At 48.8% G+C, this 23,860-nt stretch overlaps 1 protein-coding gene across 1 annotated transcript in view; it reads left to right on the forward strand.

Annotated features, from left to right (window-relative positions):
- Nucleotides 1–4,455: 4,455 nt before the first annotated feature.
- OPHN1 (oligophrenin 1) overlaps nucleotides 4,456–23,860 on the forward strand; it is a 145,370-nt gene continuing 125,965 nt past the window's right edge. Inside the window, exon 1 of the mRNA XM_029283481.1 lies at nucleotides 4,456–4,632. Within this exon, the coding sequence (XP_029139314.1) occupies nucleotides 4,456–4,632 (177 nt within the window). The remainder of the gene's footprint in view (nucleotides 4,633–23,860) is intronic.

The following is a 23,860-nucleotide window of genomic DNA, read 5'->3' on the forward strand; positions in this document are numbered from 1 at the left end:
TTCAGGATGGGAGAGTTTACAAGTTGACAGTTACTGTAAGAGATGAGTTAAAAAAATTCTTAACAACCATGATCAACCCGTCTCTCTGGCACTAGAAATTAGGCAGCCACTAATACCCATGTCCCTCCTAACTGAATAGGGTCTGTAATTAATGGCATACCATTGCATTGGCATTTCCGGAGGTAACAAAATACAAGCCTTCAAACGTGAAGCTACCCAAAGCTTCACTTTACCCAGAACTAGCTGTGGCTGCACAACATTCAGAACACAAACCTGCATCAGGGATGGTCAGTCCTACCAACTCCAGGAAATCTTGCAACTGAAAAAGCACCTTGAGGACAAAAGAGAGAAATGGGCAGCACTGTACAAAAAGTATTGCTGTATACCCCAGATTGCATCGATGCTGTATTGCTCACAATACAGATGGGCATTGGTGGTGTGGGCCTCCTGTACACCATTATCGTGGTCCCAGTTGCTTTGGGCCTTGAAATCACAGGCTTGGCCTTTGGTGTCCTTGGGGTGGCCAGTAAATTTGTCAGTCACCACCTTGCAGTCAAAGCCAAAAAGTTCAGATCAGAGTCCTAGCCAATAGCAAGCTGAACACAATCACAGACATGTGTCCACCACACTAATTGACAGGCAGATATCTGATTATGAATTTTGCCTCATTGTCGATGAGGTCACAAAATACCATAAGATGAAAGATGAAACCTGTACTGGGGCATGAAAGGAACAGGCTGTGGTTGCCCTGGACAAGGAAACAAAAAACAAACAACCTCCAAAAAACTCTGCTTCAAAAAGGGAGAGCTTGCTCAGAGTTCGCCAAATTTATGGGCAGATTCGCTGCTCATTAAGTTGAGTTTGTGATGAGAGTGTTGAGCCCACTACTTGTCCTCTACACTTTGAGAAGCACTGTCCCTAGGAGGAGCATTGGGAGCATTCTTTTGACCCCAAAATATGATTTGATCACCACCCCCCATTTTTTTGTCCCTGACAAAGATCAGATGATGCATGAGTGATGTGAGAGGGGTCTAGGAGGCTTAGTAGACAACCACTTAAATATAAGACAGGAATGTATGGCAGCCGCCAAAAAAATGGACTACTGATGTAGTCCTAGGCTGCATTAACAGAGGGATAGAATCAAGATCACGTGAAATGTTAATACCACTTAATAATGCCTTGCTAAGACCATACCTGGAATGCCGTATCCAGTTTTGGTCACCACGTTACAAAAAAGGTGTTGAGACTTTGGAAAAAATGCAGAAAAGAGCAACAAAGATGATTAGGGAGCTGGAGGATAAAACATATGAAGGATTTCAGGATTTGGGTATGTCTAGTCTAGTGAAGAGAAGGACTGGGGTGACATGGTAGCGGTCTTCCAATATCTAAGGGGCTGCCACAAAGAAGAGGGGATCAATCTATTCTTCAAAGCACCTGAAAGCAGGACAAGAAAATAATGAATGGAAACTAACTAAAGAGAGAAGCAACCTAGAACTAAGGAGAAATGTCCTGATAATTAGAACAATTAATCTGTGGAAAGACTTGCCTCCAGAAGTTGTGAATGCTCCAACACTGGAAGTTTTTAAGAAGAGATTGGACAACCATTTGTCTGAAATGCTATAGGGTTTCCTGCCTGAGCAGGGAGTTGGACTAGATGACCTCCAAGGTTCCTTCCAACTATTCTATTCTATTCTATTCTATTTTATTCTATTCTATTCTATTCTATTCTATTCTATTCTATTCTATTCTATGCTATGCTATTTCCATTCCTCTGCTCTGCTCTGCTCTGCTCTGCTCTGCTCTATTCTTCTCAAGGTGGCAAACCTAACCTGCCTCCTATTTTTCACACAACCCTGTGAGGGGTGTTGGGCTGCACCTGGCTTTCATAGCTAAGAGAGGCCTAGAAAGAGACCTTCTCCGGCTTTCTACCCAGCACCTGAATCTACACAGCAAACTCGTTCTGTTCACCTCTACTGCTGTAATAGGTGGTATGTTGTTTTCATGTGATACGTTAATGCTAGGATAGGTAAAGAGATGAGAACTGAGAATGAGAAGTGCAATTTAACTCGCCCCCTGCCTAGCAGCTCCTCCCAAAGCTGATGTCGCCTGGCATTTGAGGACATACTTGTTTGGACTTGGTTTTTCCATACCTCCAGCTGTTGCCCAAATTGGCTATTTTGCCAGGTCCTTGGTTCCCTCTACCCAGCAGGGGGCGCACTAAGACTACCAACCATCTCAGTGGCAAATTGGAAGACCTCCCAGTCACATCTGGCAATGGAAGATTTGAGCATCCGTCTGCCCCGGAAAGACTCGTGAGCAAAGACAACGGGGAAATGAAGATGCTACCCAAAAAGAAGTAGTTGCAACATTGCAATACTTTATTCAGTGCTCAGGAAAAAGCAGAACTGGGTTTGTGAGAGCTTTTTAAAGTGCACCCTAAATTGCTGCTACATAGTAAGGCCTCTTCACAAAAGTATACTTGCAGCAGCTGCTGGGAATTGCAAAATTTCATTTTTCAGAAAACAACCTAAGTAGGCCCCTCCTGATCATTCAGAAGTTCCTTCAACTCCTGCAGATTACTACATTCCCCAATTCACTTTGAGCACCACAGAATTATTCCTGCCTTTGCTTTCTTATCATCCCACAATGTAGAAGAGAGAAGTCTGAGAAAACCTGCAGAAAGGGAAGAGGGAAGCTCTCCACACCAGCCCTCTGCAGCTGTAGAGGGTGATGGGCCTGGGAAATGGCCTGGGCAGGATACCAATGTGAAACGCTCTAGCTCCCAGGAGCAGACCCCTCTTAGTTTTCGCATCTCGTGAACTGGATTGGTGGGCTGCTCCAGAGGGCAACAAACCAGGTTCTGTAGGTTACTCGTGGTCAGAACTCTGCTCTGATTCAGCACTACTATCATGTGCTGGAAGTCTACCCTCTTGGGCAAGGTCCACCCTCCCTGAGGGGTTTTGAAGGAATATCCCTAACAACTCTTCGATCCCTTTTTTCCATGTTGGAAACAGAAACGTTCTCTGGCATATGAACCAAAATCTCCATTTGAAGTTCTGAGTATTCAAAGATGATAATTTCGTAGGGAAAAGGAATCAACAACCACCCAATATGGGAACATTTTGGATAGACTTTGTTAAATATACTTGCAAACACTATTTTTTTCTAGAACAAAAAGATCAACACAGCCAGAGGCCCCACATCTTTATTTCCAAGGAAATATTGTATTAATGAAAACAATTTGAAAGATTTTAGGCGAAGCTTTATACTAGAAGCAAGATATTTGTCTCCTGTAAGAATTTTGGAGCCTTGTACATGCATTTTCTGACACATTGGCTATATTGCAAGCCAGTGGGCATGTACACACATAGTGCTTCCCCTTACTTCCCCTCCCCCATGATGTATGGCCTTAATATTCCTGAGAACAAACCTATTATGCTTTGTATGTCACATTATATGGCTTAGCAAGTTATGAAAACCCAGGCAATTGTGACTTTGTCAATTAACCGTGAATAACTGATAACAGCCACTCCGTAAACTGGGATCTTGCTATCTATCTAGCCCTAACCCTTCCCATGATTATCTTGGTCTGGGCAAATAATGTCACAAATATCATAATGTCATGGAGTAAACACATGAACTATGTCATTTGCATCAGTCACCTAATGTGTATGATATCTAAAGAACATCCCTGAAGTTGCTGTGACTTCTCCTGGATGCTTCTATCCCTACCTCCTTCACATGGGGTCTATGACAATTTGCCGTGGCCAACTCGCCACAGGACAACTCGTTGCCAGATAAAAGTTACACTAATAACAAAGAAATGGTGGAATAGAATCATTAAAGAAAGGATGCAAAAGGAGGGACATAATTTTTTACTTATTTTAAATAATTAAATAGAATTGTTAAATTGTTCTGCAGTGAGCTGTTCTATGGCAAGTTGGCTGTGGCGAGCTGTCCCGCAGCAAGTTCGCTGCGGTGAGTTGGCCGTGGCGAGTTGGCCACAGCAAGTTTTCCCATTCCCCTTCACATCTCCCAAACTAGTCTAGAGCTTCATATTTAGAAGACTAAGCCTTTAGTCTTACATGCCAAGGAGTAAAGTTTATTGAAATTAAAAAGACTAAGTGGATTAATGAAAGCTTAAGGTGGGGTGGTTAATAAGCATACAGGCACAGCTGATAATAGTAGGCCTATATACATAACTGGTTCACATGAAGTTGAGCAGAGATGGAATCACTGGGAGCATCTGCATAACACCAGAGGATTCTGGGAGAGCAAAAAGGAGCTCACTGAAAGCTGCAAAGAACTACAACTTTGTACAGCAGATCAAGGTAGCAGCCTTGGGATTTAGTCAGTGAGAGCACTCACCTGCCAGTACAGCATCGCTGGAGGTGAGCTTGGCAAATGGGCCCTTTCCCCAATGAAGGCTTGCAGCGAGGCATTCCGAAGCTGAAGATGTCGAAGATAGGACGCTTGTCGGAATTCGACATTTCTCACCCGGAGCGCTGGAACTCCTATGTGGCCCGGGTAGAAAATTACCTAAGGGTTAACCAGATCCGGGAAGACGGCCTGAAAGCGGCAACCCTGCTGTGCGTCTGCAGTCAGGACACCTTTGACGTGGCCAAAAACCTGGTAGCCCATGCACCGCTGGAGTCTGTCACCTACACAGACTTAAAAAAACATGCTGAAGGATCACTTCCATCCCAAACTGTCTGTAATTGCGTGGAGGCATGCTTTTGAGCAGAGGGACCAGAAGCTGGGTGAGTCTGCTTCAGAATTCATCGCTGCCTTGAGACAAGCTGCCAGGCCTTGTGAATTCAAGAACCTGGAAGAACGCTTATGAGACCGCTTCGTCTGCGGCCTTTGCTGCAGCTCTCTGCTTCTGACACCTGAAACAAAAAATCTTTGCTAAAGCTGAAGTCACTTTCCAAGATGTCTTGCGCGAAGTTGCAGCTGAAGAAGCGCTGTGAAGGCCTTGCGGCTCGCCAGAAACGCTCCAGCTGTCGCGACCGTCCATCAAGAGGTCGCTCAAGAAGTCCCAGACCTGGATCCTGAAGAGGAGGTGGACAGATTTCACCAGCCTGCGGTAAGAAGGCCATGAGAGAAACCAGACAAGGCCCCAGCAGCCCTTCAGTGTCTCGGTTGCAGAGGACGCCACAAACGCACGGACTGCCGGTTCCACTCCGCCATTTGCCAGGCATGTGGTAAGCAAGGCCACATTGCCACCGTTTGTTTGGGTTGCCAGCAAGTGCAACCTCGGGAAGAATTCCTTCAGAAAGGTACCAGGGTCCCCAGCCAACACAGGGTGGGTTTCTGCACGTCGCGTAGAAACATTTTGCGGACAGGGACACACAAGCCCCTTAAACAGAAACTTTGCATTGATGTGAAGTTACAAGGGGTTCCCTTATCGATGGAGCTGGACACCGGGTCCGCTCTATTGATCATTTCACACAATACCTTTAAAAGGATTTGCCGCAGTAGTGGCCTTCGAGTCAAACTCAGGCCATTGAACTTAATTCTTACTGACTTTCAAAATTCAAGGGTTAATGTACTTGGAGAAGCCATGCTCAAAGTGCAGCGTAAGGTTTTCCAAGGTCTATTAGATGTAGTGGTTGTTGGGGGTGATTGTACGAGTCTAATTGGACTCGATTGGTTCGAGGCCCTGGGAATCCAGGTAACTAGCCTACACAGTCTGCAAACTCCAGGAATTGCAGAAGTCTGCAGAGAGTTTGTGGATGTGTTTAGTTCAGAGCTTGGTTCATACAAGGGGCCTCCCATTGCCCTGGGGTTAGACCCAAACATCACACCGGTTAGGATTAAGCCTAGGAGGGTGCCCTTCGCCCTCAAGGGCAAGATTGATGCTGAGCTGGACAAGCTGCTCCAGCAGGGCATCTTGGAACCTGTGGACTCAAGTCCATGGGAAACCCCCATTGTAATGCCTTTAAAGGCACATTTTAACGAGCAACATCCTGTGTGCATCGCTTGTGATGCATCCCCTAATGGGGTGGGTGCAGTATTCAGTCACCTGAAGACTGACGGGACACAAGTCCCTGTGGCTTACTACTCAAGGACTCTGTCATCTGCAGAGCGGAATTATGCTCAGATTGACAGAGAAGCCTTGGCCATAGTGGCTGGCATAAAGAAATTCCATGATTTCTTATATGGCCGCCACTTCACGGTCTATACAGACCACAGGCCTTTGCTGGGGTTGTTTACAACGACCAAACAAACCCCACATATCATATCCCCATGTATGCTGAGGTGGTCAGTTTTCCTGTCAGCATATGACTACACGCTTATTCACAAACCTGGGAAAGAAATGGGCCATGCAGATGGCCTCAGTAGGCTACCTCTCACACAAATAGAGGCAGATCCTGCCCCTGCTGTTAATATTCTCTCTATTCAGGAACTGCCTGAATCTCCCCTCAATGCTAGGGATGTGGCTGCAGAAACTGCCACTGATCACACGCTTACACGCGTGCTGATATGGGTGTTGTCAGGATGGTCTGACACGTGTCCAGATGCTGCGTTTCAAAGCTTCTGGCAAAGGAGGCACGAACTGTCTACATTTAAGGGGTGCCTGTTATGGGGTAGTAGAGTAGTTATCCCAGCCTCACTGAGGTCTAGAGTCTTGCTCTCTCTGCATGAAGGACATCCGGGCATTGTGCGCATGTAAGCGCTTGCATGCAGTCATCTTTGGTGGCCTGGGCTTGATAAAGCTATCGAAGCCCAGGTGCACGGGTGCCAGGTGTGCCAACAATCACGGTCTGAAATGCCTCAGGCCCCTGTACACAGGTGGGAGGAGACACAAACACCTTGGTCAGGATACATTTAGATTATGCTGGGCCCTTTCAGGGGCAATTCTTCCTTATCCTGGTGGATAGCCATTCCATGTGGCTAGAGGTTGTACCTGTCTCCTCCACTACTACTGCTAGGACCATCCAGGTGTTGAGAGGAATCTTCGCTACCCGTGGACTTCCTGATGTCCTTGTCTCTGACAATGACCCCCAATTTACTTCTTTTGAGTTCCAGGCTTTCCTACAGGCCAACTTGATCCGGCATGCAACCCTTTCCACCAATGGGCAAGCTGAACGGATGGTATGCACCACCAAAGATGCACTCAAAAGAAGCACGCACGGTAGCTGGCATCACAGGTTAGCAGATTTCCTTCTTGCACACTGCACCACACCATGCACTGCCACTGGAAAGAGCCCAGCTGAAGTCCGCTGGGGTCGACGCCTCATCACGAAGTTGGACAGACTGCACCCAGACTGGGTGGCTTCACAGGTGTCATAGCCGCGGGCACCTAGGAGACTTCAGGTGGGCGATCCGGTCTGGGCAAGGAACTATGGTCCTGGACATCTCTGGGTCAGTGCTGTTGTATGCAAGGTCTCAGGGCCATTCTCATATGAAGTGGCCTTGGGCGATGGACGCGTCCTTCGGTGCCATATTGACCAACTGCGCTGGCGGTTGTCCAACAATGTTTCCGCTCCTGGCTCTGCTCTCAGGGGGGAGGAGGGCCATCAATTGCATTCTGGGCCACAGTCTCCCAGCTCCAGCGAGTTCTCACACGCTAATGCACAGGGTCCCGTGACTGAATGGGGGCATTCTCAGGATTCAGCTATTGCTCCAAACAGGGAGTCTCCAGAAAGGGGGTCATTCCGCACATCAGTTATTGCTCCAGACAGGGAGTCTCACCGGGGTATCCACACAATACAGCAAGCGCTCCAAACAGGGAACCACAAGAGAGGGGGTTTGCCATGGAGGCGGCTCCTGACTCTGGCACCTCGGCCACATACACGGGGGACTGGGACTACTGGGGCACTTCTGCAACACAGGCCACTTCCAATGCTGGTTGCGGGCTTGAGGGATAATGTTCCCAAGAGGAGTCCATTGTGGACTTGGAGAGTTCCACTCCACCATTGGGCTTGGGGATTTCCACCCCTCCGAGGAAACCTGGCTGGGATTCAGAGGATCCAGCCAGTCAGCAGCAGAGTGGGTCACCTGGAATTCTAAGGCATCAAAGTCCTGGTCTATCAAGCCCACCAGACGGGCAGGTAGGCCAGGCACCATTAAATAGAAGTCCTGGTCTGCCTAGACTGGAAGGCAAGCTGTCAAGCCAGGCACCCTCCCTGAACCTGGATGGTCACAAAGCGCCAAAGGCCCACCTAAATACCTTAAAGGTTATGTAAGGTTACTATCAGTCCAAAGGCCACCTTACTAGTCAAAGAATTATGTTCCACAAAGTGGTTGTTGTAATTATTTTGTTAAAAGTTTATGTTATTATTATGCTTTAGTATAAAGTGCTCTGCCTATGCACAGTAAAAGAAACTTGTGTTTAACACTTATCCTGTCCTAGACACCTATATGGGGGCTATTGTGCCTTCTCTGGCATGTTTCATCCAGGGGGGAGGGGTGTTGTGTCCTGGGCCTGCTGAAGCATTTCAGCAGGCCCAGAAATGTTGCAAACGGTCCCGGGCAACTGAAAAGCTGCCTGGGACCAGACTGGCTGGCGCTGGACTTGTGCGCATGCGCAAGGCGCGAAAAAAGGTTCTTCCCTATTGGCTGGACTGCCTGGGTTTGGGAAACTATAAAAGGCCTGTGTGCATGCTTGGTTGCAAGTTGAGTTGAGGAACGACTAAAGAAGTACTTGTTTACAACATATGTCTTGCTTCAATGCCGCAAACTCCAAAACATAAAAATACCTGTACCAAGTGTAAACTGATCAGATTGCTAGAGGAGAGTGTGGAAACTTTAGAGGCACATCCATCCATTCTGCATCTCATCCAGGAAAATGAGGAATACCTTGGAAAGGCAAGTCTATTCAAACTAAATGCAGCCAGGAAGAAATAACTACAAGGAAAAATGGTGGCATGTCAGTCAGAGAACAAAAAAAAAACCCAAGAAGAGTGTCCTGCCACTGGAGTTGAACAATCAATTTCACATTCTCCCCTGGAAGAAAACACACGAACATCTGCACTAGGGTCTTCATCAAGTGTTCAGTAATAGGAAGAAAAGTAGCTCAGACTCTCACAAAGAGGGAGAGTCCATTGAGTTCCTCAAAGAGAAAAAAGAATGTGGTGGTGATTGGTGACTCACTTCTCAGAGGAATAGAACCAGCAATTTGTAAACCAGACAATCTATCAAGGGAGATATGTGGTCTCCTAGGTGCAAATATGTAACAGAAAGGCTTACTCCACTGATTGTTATCCCTTTTTCCTTCATTTGGGGAAAAAAGATACAAAAAAAAAAAGACCTGAAAAATATATCAATGGACTATGAGCAGCTAGGCAAGAAGGCAATATAGTTAGGAGCACAGATGGTATTTTCATCTGTGCTTCCAACATATCAACACCCTACGAAGGAATGGAAGATTTTAAAAGTAAACCCTAGGCTCAAAAGATGGTGCCTTGGGAGAACTTTGGATTTCTGAATCATGATTTGCATTACCTAATAACAGAATAACAGAGTTGGAAGGGACCTCAAAGGTCTTCTGGTCCAACCTCCAGCTCAAGGCCTTGAGCCCTTTGGAAGCAGGCCACAGAAGTGGCGGGTAAATGAACACATCCCCACTTGCGTGGACAGTGGGCAAGTGTGGGTGCGCATGCTCCATTTGCACAAGTGGCATATGCGCATGCCCGCCGCTTGTACAAATGGAGCTGCACATGTGTGCTGTCCCGCTGCTTGTGCAGAATCATCCTCCTCCACTGGTCCACAAAGCCGGAAAGGTTGAGGAACTCTGCCCTAGAACAGGGCTTTTCAACCTTTTCATCCATTGTACCACTTTTAGGATACGGCAACGTCCGAGTACCACCAGTTGCCTAGCAAGGTGTCAAAAACTTGATGACCAAAAAAAAAAAGGAAAAAAGTGATAAGGTACAGGTAGTCCTCGACTTACAACAGTTTGCTTAGTGACTGTTCGAAGTTACAACAGCACTGAAAAAAGTGACTTATGACCATTTTTCACACTTATGACCATTTCAGGATTCCCAGGGTCACATGATTTATATTCGGATGCTTGGCAATTGATTCATATTTATGATGGCTGCAGTGTCTCAAGGTCATGTGATCCCCTTTTGCAACCTTTTGACAAGCAAAGTCAATGGGGAAACCAGATTCACTTAACAACATTTATATCAGGGGTGTCAAACTCAATTTCATTGAGGGCTGCATTAGCATTGTGGTTACCGTGGGGGGGTTCTTTCTTACTTTTTCCCTCCCTCCCTCCCTGCCTCCCTCTTTCTCGTTCCCATTTCCTTCCTTTCTTCCTTCCTCCCTTCCTTCTTTCCTTCTCATTCCCATCTCCTTCCTTTCGTCCTTCTTTCCTTCCTCCCCTCCTTCTCATTCCTTCCTTCCTTCCTTCCTTCCTTCCTTCCTTCCTTCCTTCACTGATCCTGGTGCTTCTGCTGAGTTCTGACAGCTGATCCGCGCTTCTGCAGGGCTGTCAGGGCTCAGACCAGCACCGGGCTCAAGCTGATCGGCACTTCTGGGCAGCTCAGCGGAAGTGCCAGGATCAGTGCTGGGCTCAAGCTGATCAGTGCTTCTGGGCAGCTCAGCGGAAGCGCCAGGATCAGTGCTGGGCTCAAGCTGATTGGCACTTCTGGAGGGGGTCGGCAGAAGCGCTGATCAGCTGTAGGTGCGCGCGGCAATCCTGGGGCTTCTGCCGAGCCCCCATAGCCCTGCAGAAGTGAACGCCGATCCTGAGGCTCCTGCCCAGCTCGCTCATTTGCCCTTCCCCAAAAACACGCTGCTTGCTCACTCACTCACCTTCCGAAAACACGGCACTTGCTCGCCCTTCTGAAAACATGGTGCTCATTCGTTCGCCCTTTCTCCTTTCTCTGCACCGCCGCTGCTCAGTTGGTCTGCCACACTGCTCTCAGTTGCTGCTGGTCTGCCGGGCTGCTCAGTTGCTGTTCTGGGCACTCCGCTCCTCTGCCACTTAGCTCTGCACAGTTGCTGGGGGCCTGCTGTGCTGTCCTCATCTGCTGGTCTGCTGCCACCTAGCTCTGTTTCACCTCTGTTCAGTGGCCTCCATTTGCACCCCACTGTCTCCACTCAGCTGGGCCACCTATCCTTTTCTCAGCTAGGCTGCCGGGCTCTCAGCTGGGATACTGGGCCACCTCACAGCTGGGTCACCTCTCAGCTGTGCCATTTTTCAGTTGGAACACTGGGCCACCTCATTAAAGGATTTCCCCCCCAAATTTTAAAAAATTCAATAAGTTTATTTTCATAATTCCCAAAATTTAGCATATTTTTTCAAAAAAATAATCATCTGAAATTTCTATTCTTAAGATACTAGTCTTCTAGAACAGGGGTGTCAAACTCAATTTCATTGAGGGCCGCATCAGCATTGCAGTTGCCCTTGGGGGGCCGAGTGGGTGTGGCCCGGGTGGGTGCGGCCTACTGGGTGGGCGTGGATGGAGTGGGTGTGGCCTACTGGGTGGGCGTGGCCAGTTCTACATCGTTCGCGTCAAGGGTGCCTGTGGGGTCCTGGGCAGGAGTGGGACAGATCTGGGGGTCTCTGGCAGAAGGGGGTGGAACCAGGGCAAGTGCCAAGGCATGGTCCAATGGAGGAGCCTCACTGTTCCTCTCAGGCCATGCGGGGGGGGGGGGCTGGATGGTGGTGCGGGCTGCCTGGAGCCCTGGGCAGCAGAGGTCAAATGCCCAGCCTGGCCCTCGAGCACCCGCGGCACCAAGCCCAGCCCCACTTCCCCAAGGGAGCGCCCAGCTGCACTTACCTCCTCAAGGCTGCTGTTGCTGTGTTTGCTCTCCTTACCCAGGTTGCTCATGATGGGTACGAGGGCAAAGTCAGAGGGAGGCCCATTCCCTCTCCATGGGAGGAGACTCGGCTTTGTATCCAAAGCTTCCTTAGCAATAGGATGGGAGACCCCCAGGATAGGCCAGGAGGAGGGGGCAAGGGGATGGTGAAAGGGCAGCAGGGTAGGGCTAAGGCAGGAGTTCCCTCAGAGCCTCCCTCTCCTTCCTTCCTTCCTTCCTTCCTTCCTTCCTTCCTTCGTACAGAGTGGTGGGAAAATATTTGAGATGAGGGAGAAAAACAGGCAAGAAACGCAGCTGGGGAGGTGTCACCCTTCGTGAGGAATGAAGAAATGCACCATCGCCTGGAAGTGGCAAGCACATGGCCCTCACCTACTTCACATATCTGGCTTGATGGGTTCTGGGAGAGGGGATGCCAAGAGCAGCGTGAGAGTCAACATTACCTGCGCAATGCCGCCCAGCCCCTAGCCTGATGAGCAAAGCTCATCAGATTTGCACCTTGCTCCCTGCTGAAACTGGGCAGGCTGGGGGCTAGGCAGCATTGCACTTCTTATCAGATTCGCGCCACCTGGCTCAGGGTGGGAGCTGGGCAGCCTCATGTTTCTTTTTGGATTTGTGCCGCCCAGTTCAGCCTCTTGGCGCTGTGAGGAGAGCACCCCGCTGCCTGCCAAAACCCCTCCCCCGGAGCCCATCAAGCCAGATAGGTGAAGTACGCGAGGGCCATTTGCTGGCCTCTTCCAGGCGATGGTGCATTTTTTCATTCCTCACAAAGGGTGATACCTCCCCAGCATGCACCCAGGGGGCAGGGCCGACGCAGCAGGGGCTGGTTCCTCGCTGTTTCCGGACAGCCTTGTGGAGCTAAGACTGAATGCGTTTGAGCATTCGCGAGCCACATGAAACCACTTCGTGGGCCGCATCTGGCCCCCAGGCCTTGTGTTTGACATGTCTGCTTTAGAAAGAAGGTTGCAGTTTATTGAAGAGGCAGCAAGATGGTTCTTGCAGGAAAGACCAGAGAAAAGAAGGGCTGAGCACATGGGTAGTAGGTTTTTATACCCACTCTAGCCTTTTGTTTGGAAGTTTCCTGTTCCTGTGGCATGAACTTTGAGACTATTTCCTATGTCCCATGTTCTGACCTGAGTCTGGGTGTGCCCTTTGGCCTTTATGAGTTAATCCTACCATGTCCTGTCACAGGTGGAGTATGCAGATTTTAGGTCTTTGTCTTCTTGAGCTTCTGGCTCCAACTTTCCTGATGGTTTACATTTGCATTTGTACAGGGCTGGCTTCTGCTTGGGGGAGGGAGACCTGGGACTACCAAGGAAAACGGGGCATGCTTTTGTCTCTTTAAGATCCTTGAAGGAAATATATTTTTCTGCCCTTTTTAATATTTCCTTCTCTGGGTTGACTTCCCACAATATGGAGAAAATTGTCTCCATGCTAAGATGCTGTGCTGACCGTTCTCAGCAAAAACAAAAGGAAGCTGCAAACAGAACCAGAACTCACCAGAGTAAACATTGCATCCAAATAAATGTTCTACTTCCACGTTTTCTCTTCTCTCCAAGCCCAGTCTTTTCCTCCATTCACTTTTTTCCCCTTATGCATGCTATTCTGTGCATGTTTAGGTTTTTTTTTAAAGCTTTTAAATTGATTATTCAAGAGAGTCCCACTTCAAGAGTCTTCAGCAATTCAGCTGAAGAGCAGAAGGAAAACATCTAACCTAACTTTAGCCAAAGTTATCAAGCCAAGGTGAGTCCAAGAAGCCTTCAATGCACATCTAAAAGCCGCCTTCCTGGGTCTGCGCTTTTTGAGGCAAAGAGCATTGGAGGCTAGCCAAGAACCCCTCACCCCCCCATCCCAAACAGCTGTGGGGCAAGCGAGAACCCAGATTCGGTTGCCCCACCCCTTTAGGATTTTATTGCAAGGCAGCTGGCAGAATAACTGAGTTCAAGGCACCGGACAATCAGGAATCACATGATCCTTCCTCTCACTTCTCCGAGCCAGTTGGACGCCGAGCCATTTCTCCTAGGAGTAGTTTGGGTGGAGTAGTGTGGGAAAACAGAGACGCTCTCCTGCCCTGGCCAGAATAACATTCTCCTGACAAGACATTTCCCCAGAGAGATGAGATGAAATGCACGGAGAAGGGAAAGGCCTTGGCCTTTTTATGATTTCCTTGTTTTTGTTTCAACATTCAACATTCAATATTTTGTTTCAACATTCATTTCAAAAATCTGCCACTTGCTGGAGAGGAGAAACACTTTTGCACTGCTCAGAAGCTCTTTGCTCTTCCTATCTTGCAAATGTTTTATCTCTCATATCACAAAGTTTTTCTGCACACAGAGGCACCCATTTCCAGAGCATTATGGAAAACAGAACCAGCTTTTTGTTGCTTGTTAAAGGCCCTGTGACTTGCTTCTTGGTTGCCTCAAACTGCTGTTGTATGGGGGACTGGTAAACCTTGGAGGACATCATGTTGGACACAGAACACATAATTTATGGCATTTGTGCAACAATTTCACGTTCCACATGACACTTGCAGTCTACTGCAGCCCCATATCTGTGTGATGTGTAGCTGTCCAATTACTTGTTACAGATTGATGTAGATGTTGAGAGTTTGGAAAAAATTCAGAGAAGAGCAACTAAGATGATCAAAGGCCTGGAGGCTAAAACATACGAAGAACGGTTGCAAGACTTGGGTTTGACTAAAGAAAAGAAGGAATAGGGGAGACATGGTAGCAGTGTTTCAGTAACTGAGGGGCTGCCACAAGGTAGAGGGGGACAGGTTGTTCACCAGAGCACCAGAGGGAAGGATGAGAAACAATGGTTGAAAACTGGTCAAGGAGAGAAGCAATCTGGAATTAAGGAGAAACTTCCTGACAGTGAGGAAAATCAACCAGTGGAACAGCTTGCCTCCAGAAATTGTGGGCACTCCATCACTGGAGATTTTTAAGAAGAGCCTAGACAGTCACTTGTCTGAGATGGTATAGGTTCTCTTGCTTGGGCAGGGGGCTAGACTAGAAGGCCTCCAAGGTCCCTTCCAGCATTCTATTCTATTCTATTCTATTCTATTCTATTCTATTCTATTCTATTCTATTCTATTCTATTCTATTCTTATTCTATACCATTGTTGTTTTAATTGTGATCAGAGGAGCAAACCATAGTGGTCACATTCATATAGACCACAAAACAACCTACAGTTAAATCTGTCAATCCAATCCAATCTCAGTCTTTAAAATGATGAACTACTCTCATTTGATGAAATATTAATACTTGAATCCTATTCAATAAACATAGCTTCTCCCATTCCAGGGTTTTGATAAAGCCTCAAATGAGATTATTCACAGCAGCACTTCTCAACCATAGCAAATCCACGTTTTGAAGTTGCTGCAGTTCAGCCACAGAGATGCTACAGAGTCTGTCTTTTGAAGAAAGATAGTTCAAAGATATGCTGGTTGCAAAGCATGGAGAGATAGCCAGAGATGAGAAGGTAACAAGGGCTGGGATTTTCTGTTGCTCTGCCAAGCCTGGTGGTCACATCTTCCAATGGAGGTTTCCCTCAATGGCTGGTCCCTACAAGGAATTATGGGACTTCCAGGATCAGGCTGTGCCAAGACTTTGCCTTCAAGCCTGACAACAGGTTGCAACCTCTGGAACTTTTCCTGGAAGCTTCCAAGTGGCCTCAGTCGGGGAGATGCAGGGAAATGGCATCTCCACTCTTTCCTGCCTCAGGGCTGCAAAGGTTTCCCTCTTCTTGTCCAGGAGGCAAGGAGAATATGGGTTGAATTTAGAATCATAAGGCTGGAAGGGATCTTGGAGGTCTTCAAGTCCAACCTTTTGCCTAAGGCAGGAGGCCTACATCCATCCTGGACAATGGTTGTCTAATTTTTTTTTGAAAGCCTCTAATGATGGAGCATCCACAACTTTGAGAGGCAAGTTTTTCCATTGATTAATTGTTCTGTCAGGAAGTATCTCCTTAATTCAAGAGCTGAAGAAGCTTCTTGAATGAGAAGTGTTTTCAAAGGGAAAACAAGAAAATCCAGTTGCCTTGTGAAAAAGCACCTTTAGGATCTCTCTTTAATGAGCTTCCACCCATTGCTTCTTGTCCTGCCCTCAGGTGTTTTGGAGAATAAGTTGACCTCTTCTCTATGACAGACCCTCAAGTACTGGAAGAGTTTTTGTGTCCCCCCTAATCCTCCTCTTCAATAGGCTACACATACCTAGCTCTCTTAACTGTTCATCATGGCCTTTAGCCTCCAGATCCCTTATCATCTTTGTTGCTCTTTTCTGCACACTTTCCAGGGCCTCAGCATCTTTTCTGTATCATAGTGACCAGAACTGGGCTCAGTAGGCCATTGGTTTTGAATGATCTGGCCACCTCCCCCAATAGGTAGCTCTCCCAAGGTTGTGTCCCATAACTGCTGCTGACTGGGCCAGGATTTGTACATAGGATAAAAAGGGTTTGTTAATCCAAAGTGACTGTGTTTGTATGACATGTTTACCCTAGGCTGTCTGGATTCCTACAACTTGCTAGTCTAAAGCAGTATTAATTTGTAGCTGTGTTGCCTAGCAACCTAGTTGCCTGGCTCAGTTGCCTAGGAACACCAGCATCCACTGTATGAACATTGCTGCTCGAGTATCACTGGCTTTGCTGGGTGCTTGCCCAGGACGAAAGGCTGTGCCTGTGCTGCAGGGCAGAGGCTGATTACGCCATGGGGTGTGGTAGAATATGCCCTTGGTAGGTAGGCCAGTATCCAAGGGCAAAATCCAGACTGGGCCAGCACCAGGACTACTCCATTTCATGGTAAGTTGACACTGAATATGAATGCAGTTAATGGGAAGACTTCCCACCCACGTGGTAAATCATTAGAATTACAGCACACATCACCCCCCCACCCCCCCATGGTATTGCTTTTATCCCAGCCCACAGTGGGACTTTCGCTGTTCCTTTTCTTCCTCTTCTGATTATTTTTGCACATTTCCTCAATAATGCGGATGTATCCCGCTCAGAGGCAGGAAGCTGCCAGCTCTGAGGGCTGCTGCAGGGCAGCCCTTCCCTCCTGTGGTGGGCCCTGTCCCCTGGGCCTTCCGGCCAGGCCGTGGGCTCCAGAGAGGCGAGCTGAACACTGGTCAGCTGGGGGGGGGCTCCTTGCGCAACTCTAGCAATTAAATGGCTTCCATTCGAAAAGAACCCGGGCCTCTCTTTTAGCGCCTGGTCGGGGCTGGAGGCGGAGACGCCACGCCGGGGGTCCGGCCATCGCCGCTCAGGCCTCGCTCTGCGCGGAGGACGGAGCCCCATCGGAGGCTTCGCGGCCGAGGCTGCGGAGGGGCGCCCAGTGCCCGGAACCCCCGGACGGCCACCGGGTGGCGGCGAGGAGACGGTCCGGCTTCCCCTCGTCGCTCCTGGCCGTCCGGGCTCTGCGGCCCAGCGCCCCCCCTCCTCCCGCAGCTCGCAAGGCCGGGGTCGCGGCTGGAGCGCGGGCGTGACCAGAGCCGCTCGGCCCTCCGGCTGCCTCCTCGCGGCCATGCGGCGGACCCGGCAACGCCGCCTGCCACTTTAAGGGGAGCGGCCGCGAGGGAGGCGCCCGCCGCAGGACTCCGGGCGAACAAAGGGCGGTCCGCCGGGGAGGGACCGGAGCCGCGCCTGCTCGCCCGCTCTTCCTCCCAACCGGGCGTCCCGCTCGCTTCTTTCGGAGCCGGCCCGGCCGCAGCCGCCGATGCGGAGCCGCCGAAGCGCCGCCCGCCTTGCCCGGAGCCGCCCCCGGCCGCCGCCTCGGCCCCTCCGCCNCCGCCCCCTTCGGGCCCGCGCGCGCGGGGCCGCGGGAGGAGAGGCCGGCCGGGAGGCGAGCGCGGAAAGGCGAGCCGGGCTTGCGGCCGCGGGGGACGCCGCCTCCCCTTCGAAGATGGCGCTTGAACTGCCTTCGGCTCCTTTGGATTGACGCTGGCGGTCCTTTGGGTTCCGCCTCGCGGGCCTTGCCCGGCTGTCAGGTTGACACTTTGATGGGAGACCACGAGGAAATGCCGGACTCCATTTCCCACCCCCCCAAGCCATCAGCGGGGCTTCTCCATCATTGCCAAGAAAGGGCGAGAGTCCTGCCTGGCCCTACATAGCGGAGTTGGACCCCGGGGGGAGAGCTCGGCCGGCCTCCGTTGCTTCTTTGGGCCTGCTTGTCGCTGTCCCCTAGACCCAGCAGCTCTTGTGGTTGTTAAATCATATTTTAGCGCTTTGGGGCATCTGCTAAAATGTTGCTTCTGCGTATTTTAAAATATATGTTCTGCAAACCTGAATTAAGGAAACTAGCGTTGAAAGTGTTGTGAACACCGACTATGGATTTTGCTAGCGGGGGCAACTGCGGCGGTGGGGCAAGTGACGTCATGCATGCCGTGGCATTGTGCCTTGATTATGTTTAGATTATGTAATTTGGGTGATAACCTCATGAGAAGTGGCCTTCTCTGCCCTGGAGGTTTGCTGTGTGGGATATCCATGGGGTTCCTTCTTGGACTTGGGGAAGTTTGGCTTGTCTTCCACTTAAGACAGCTGCAGAAGCCCCAGAGTCTAGGACAGGGGTGTCAAACGCAATTTCATTGAGGGCCGCATCAGCATTGCAGTTGCCCTGGGGGGGGGTGCGGCCTACTGGGCGGGCGTGGCCTACTGGGTGGGTGTGGCCAGCTCTACATCGTTCCTGTCAAGGGGGCCCTGTGGGGCCCTGGGCAGGAGTGGGACAGATCTGGGGGTCTCTGGCAGAAGGGGGTGGGACCGGGGCAAGTGCCAAGGCATGGTCCACTGGAGGAGCCTCACTGTTCCTCTCAGGCCATGCAGGGGGGGGGCTTATGGAACCAAGACTGAATGCGTTTCAGCATAGAGGGCCACCACAAAATTGTACATTGGCTTCCGGCTGGCCTGGGCCAGGGCCAAGGCAGAGGGGGCCGTTCCCTCACTGTTTCTAGGATGGCTTCGCGGGCCACATGAAACCACTTCGCGGGCCGCATCCGGCCCCCGGGCCTTATGCAAACATGTCTGGTCTAGGAGCTTCTCCAGGGGTTTCCCCTTTCCTGAGGTGGGGAACTGAGATGCAGGTGCCCAGCAGGTGCCCAGGAAGATGCGCTCTCCTCTGCAGGGATGCGTCCTTACTGGGTGGAGCCAACCTTAATGCTCCCGGGACTTCTACTTGTGAATGTTCTGTGCACTGTTTGGGGGAACAGAGGCAGACTTTCTTGTATGCATTGAATTTCAGAACATGCTACTTTTCTGGAATGCCTATTATTCTCTGAGCATGGCTTTACCTTTTCCTCTGAGCGAGTGAAGATTTTGGAGGAAAATGCAGTTTATGCATAATCTTAACATATAATAGGCAGGGTATTTTATTCAAACGTTTGTGCAAGAACCAGATTGTGTGTCATGTGTCTCTGGCCAATAATGGGCTAATGGCAAATTTCAGAATAATGGAAGCTTCTGAAAAAAGTCATTTCTAGGTATGATGAGCCCTTCCTGGGAAGCAACACCATGAGGTGTACCCCACAGAAGGGAGAACAAATCTGTCTGTCGGGGAGTGAATCCTTTCAGCTGCTTTTCTGCAGTGAGGGTGATGGGAATCCTCTACAAGGAAGAATGTCTGCTTGTCTTACACATTCAGAATGAGCTGCCTGCAGATTTCTGGATAGGGGAAAAAAGAGAATCCTTGTTGGGATGCCAAGACCATTTTTAATCTGCTTCCCTTTACCCAGATGCAGGTGAAAGGAACGCCGGTCTTGCGGAGGCAACCCTCAGGCATGGGCACTAGATTCAAACCTTGGGCTAAGCTTTAATGTGGATCACTTGCTTATGGGCTGAAGTGTCCTATAGTCCCAGCACCGCAGTCTATAAAACACGGCTTATGATTTAACACAATGTATAGACCCAGCCATTTGTAGCTTATTCAGTAAATCATGGCTAAACAAACCACGGGTTAGTGTATGTAAAACCAACCCTATAGAAGGTGGGTAGATTGGAAGCCGGCTTGCTTTCCTTTCCATTCTCAAGGTTTCTCTTTCTTCCTCTTGGTTCTTCTGGTTGTGTGTGGCCAGTCCTGAGAAGGTGGAAGTGACTCAGAGCCACTGAAGCCCTTGGGTGGTCTTGGAGAAGAAATTGCCCATCTTGGAAGTGCCTTGGCTGCTTTGCTTTGTGAGAGACACAGGAGGTTGATCTAAATAATCCCTGAAAATTCCCTTTCCTGGTGGGATTTCAGCTGACCTGGCTTTGCTGCCTGAGCAGCTCTGGCTCCCTCAGATGTGGGACTGGCAGTGTTGTGGGCAGACTTTTTCCTTATGTACTGAGAGGTAGTTGTTCCTTTTTGAGATCATAAATGTGGTAGCTTCTGGGTAGAAGATGTGCCTTAGAGTTGGGGCTTCATGGCTAGTCCTACCATCTCCAAGAAAGACTCGTGAGAGATTTGAGCCAGATAAATCCCAAGAAAATGTGAGGAAAGCTGTGTAGATTTGCTGGCATTTTGTAAGCTGTCAGCCAGATAAGAATATCAACTTGGGAGTTCACAGTGAGCTCTCAGAGGGTTGTGAAATTTGGCTGCTATCACTGCAGAGGTTCTTGGAAACGCAGCTTTCTGGAAAGCAGTGAGCATGTACTGTGATGGGCTATGCTGGCTGAGGCATTCTGGGAGTTGAAGTCCATTCACCTGGAGGATGCCAAAGCTGAGAAGGCAGTGATGGAAAACAGAATTGTGACAAGAGCCATGTCATCTGTTGACAGCTGTGATCTCAAGGCGCTTTTGAAAACTAGCCATGCTCCATCTGTACACCCATCTGGACAAGATGAAACGTTCTGGGAAGAACTGCTTTTTGTCATTCTCAGCTACAATGCAGTGGCCTTCATGCATTTGGGAGTTGCTGGGTGATGTGCTCCAACGAGATCAGGTTGTACAACAGCAGATGTATTCTTTGATTACAATTATTGATGGCCATTTACCTCTCAGTGCCCTAACATAGCTGGCTCTAGTATAATTGGTGGTTTGGTGGGATGTTAGGAAGTTGAGAAGTCTGGATTCTGGGCACCGTACTATTAATAGAGATGTTAAATCAGCTCAGTCAACCTACTTTCCTGAAAGATAAATTAGACTTTGAGAGGTGAGATTTCATTTCTCAGGAATAGCCCCACAGAATGTCTGGGTTGAAAAAGGCTGGAGTTACACAGTATTTTATCTGGGAGATACATTTCTGTTTGCTGAAATATTTGAAAACATTGATGGATTTTGGAATACTCCAGATGCAATGAAACCAGCAATGTGTCATTTAAATTGCACCAGCTGTAAGCATTGCATTATTAATCAATAGGCAGAACAATGAAAAGACACTACAAGAAGAAAAGGCTTAAGCACCCCCCTTCCCCCCAGTTCATAAATACCTGCCTTTGATTTCAGCCTCCCAAGAACTGTTGTCCATTCCAACAAGAGTCCCAGAAGATGGGTAGGGTGGTAGAAATATTCAGAAATTATTTTATGCTGTTTCACCAGTATTGTGTCTTTGATGTGTGTGCTTTGAAAGATGCATATACACAGCCTGAATCTATATAATCATAACAGTATCTGTGAGAAATAACAAGTGGGGTGCGCAATCACATGTTCTTAAAGAGCAGGGGTCTTCAAACATGGCCCTTTTATGACTTGTGGACTTCAACTTCCAGAATTCCTCAGCCAGGCACGCTGGCTGAGGAATTCTGGGAGTTGAAGTCCACAAGTCATAAAAGGACCAAGTTTGAAGACCCCTGTTATAGAGGGCAAAAGCTGCAGTGCATGGTAAGTTGGGTATGGATGCCTCACCAAAGAGCTCTGTAACTTCTCACTCCTTTTGGGACATTCCATTGCGTAGCAGAGAAATAAATGGGCATTTTCTGCCCCTAAAGGAAGAATTCTGAATAGAGTTTGGAAATATTTGTGTTAAATTTTGGAAACGAAGATTGGGCTGCTTCAGTTAATGATGAAAACCAAAATAATTCAATGAAGGTCTCCTCTCATTTCCCCTTTAATTGCTCAGCACTCGGGTTCAGCTATCATGTTAAGCAATAGCTTTTTAACTAGAGTTGCCCAGTCAACCACCACAGGACGAATGGCACGAAGCACGGGGAGTCTCAGAGATGTAGCTGTCCCCTTCCCCCACCTTATTATGGTGCTTCTTCAAGTGACGGAAAAAAACGTGGGGCAAAGCAAATTAACTATTTTGAATTAACTCTACTACAGTTTAAATTAAATGTAACTCTTATTACAGTAATACTTTTACATATTTGTTACTTTTTAAAATGTGGCCTCTGAAATGCACTGAGGACCAAGGAAAATCCTCAGGTCCAAAAATATTTCTTGCTTCTCTGATGTTATGAATTATGGCTTGCAAGCAACAAGCAATGTGTGAATCCAATTTAACTGGGTGCATAGAACAGATTTGCAAACCTTGGAGCCGCTGGGATTAGCAAGATTTGCCATAGCTGGTGTATCCCTGGTTTGGATCACTAAACACATTAAATCCTAATGTGGTTGAGTATGATCTGTTGGGATTTGTAAACTTTATAGTTCAGCAAGATGTGTGAACCAACCCATAGCTTGTTCAGTGTCACATGTTTGAATCAGCCTTTCCGGTCATTCAGTCCACTGGAGTTTATGCATCATCATCGGCTGTTAAGATGGGCGTTCAAAGGGTGTCAGGCTAGAGCTCCATCAGGGCTATTGGGTTTGCTGTCTTTTCTCCCAGCAGTAAAACTCCAGCACCAGGAATGTTTCATAATACGAAGTCGCACTTTGTGTGTAGACAATGTGCTCCTCTTCTCTTTGCTCTTCATCATCTCCTAGGGCAGTGGTTCTCAACCTTTTTAATGCCGCGACCCCAACCGGTCGTAAGTCGAGGACTAAACCAGTCGTAAGTCGAGGACTAAACCGGTTGTACGTCGAGGACTAAACCGGTCGTAAGTCGAGGACTACCCAACCGGTCGTAAGTCGAGGACTTTCCCTGCCCGGGAGCGCCGCGCATGCGTGGTTCCACCCCCTGCGCCGGCCGAGGCGTAGCTGGCAAGCGGCAGAGACGGAGCAGGCCGACCACCAGCTGGCCCAGCCCAAGGGAGGTAAGGCACCCGCCAGAAAAGGGGGGAAAAATGGCGGACAAAAAAAATGGCGGACAGCCTTGCTTGGCGACCCCCGTGAAATGGTCGATCGACCCCAAATGGGGTCCCGACCCACAGGTTGAGAACCACTGTCCTAGGGGACTCATCTTCCACTGTCTGTTTCTTCTGCTTTCTGTCTGCTAGCTTTTTCCATCTTGCTCACAAGTCACAAATGATTTTGAAAGAACATCCATGCAAGGGGGGCATTTCATGTGCCTCCTGTGCCTTCACTCTGTGAAGAGGATGCCGATGCTCCTCTACAGATATGAGTTCAGTAGAAACCTGGGATGCTCTAAACAAGAGAGCCTCATTCAAGGTTGTATTGCTGAATAAGGAAGATGAGGCTGCAAAGCTGCTTATCTGTTGCTTGGAGCAGAAGAAAGCCATAAAGGATGCTGAGGCTTGGCAAAGGTCCTTTGGGGTCCCAAGGTCAGCATTCATGAATGGCCCCCTCTGCCTATTGAGATGAGCTTTGTTTCCAACAGGAATCTTCCCCAGATGATCTTCTCTGCTCTTTTGCATCCTGCAAGCCCAGCTGATTTCCAGTGGAGGCTGATGACTGACTGGGTTGGTGATCTGTGAGGAGGGCCAGATTTCTTGATTGTCCTCTGTGGCAGAAGGAGCCTCTTAGCCCCTAAAGGAAAACTTGGCTGAAAGCCCTCTTTGTTTTGAGGCTGGGTTCCTTAGGCTGCCCTCTTTAGCATGTTTTCACATGACTGCAGTCTTTGGGCTATTGGCTTTGCCTTGCTGCAGCGAGCTCAAGGCCGAGGTGGAGGGCTGGAAGGAAGCAGCTCCTCATGATGCATCTGGACTGAGAAGAGGTTCAAGGCTTGCTTCTCTTTGTAAAGAAGGAAAGAAGGCCCTGGTAGAAGTTTGGCCCTTGTTTGTGACATTGCTCACCTTCCCTACTCTATGAGCTAAAGCAGGGGTCTTCAAACTTGGCCCTTTTATGACTTG

The sequence above is a fragment of the Protobothrops mucrosquamatus genome, unplaced genomic scaffold (genome assembly GCF_001527695.2).
Source record: "Protobothrops mucrosquamatus isolate PMUCROS unplaced genomic scaffold, P.Mucros_1.0 scaffold108, whole genome shotgun sequence".
Classification (NCBI taxonomy): domain Eukaryota; kingdom Metazoa; phylum Chordata; class Lepidosauria; order Squamata; family Viperidae; genus Protobothrops; species Protobothrops mucrosquamatus.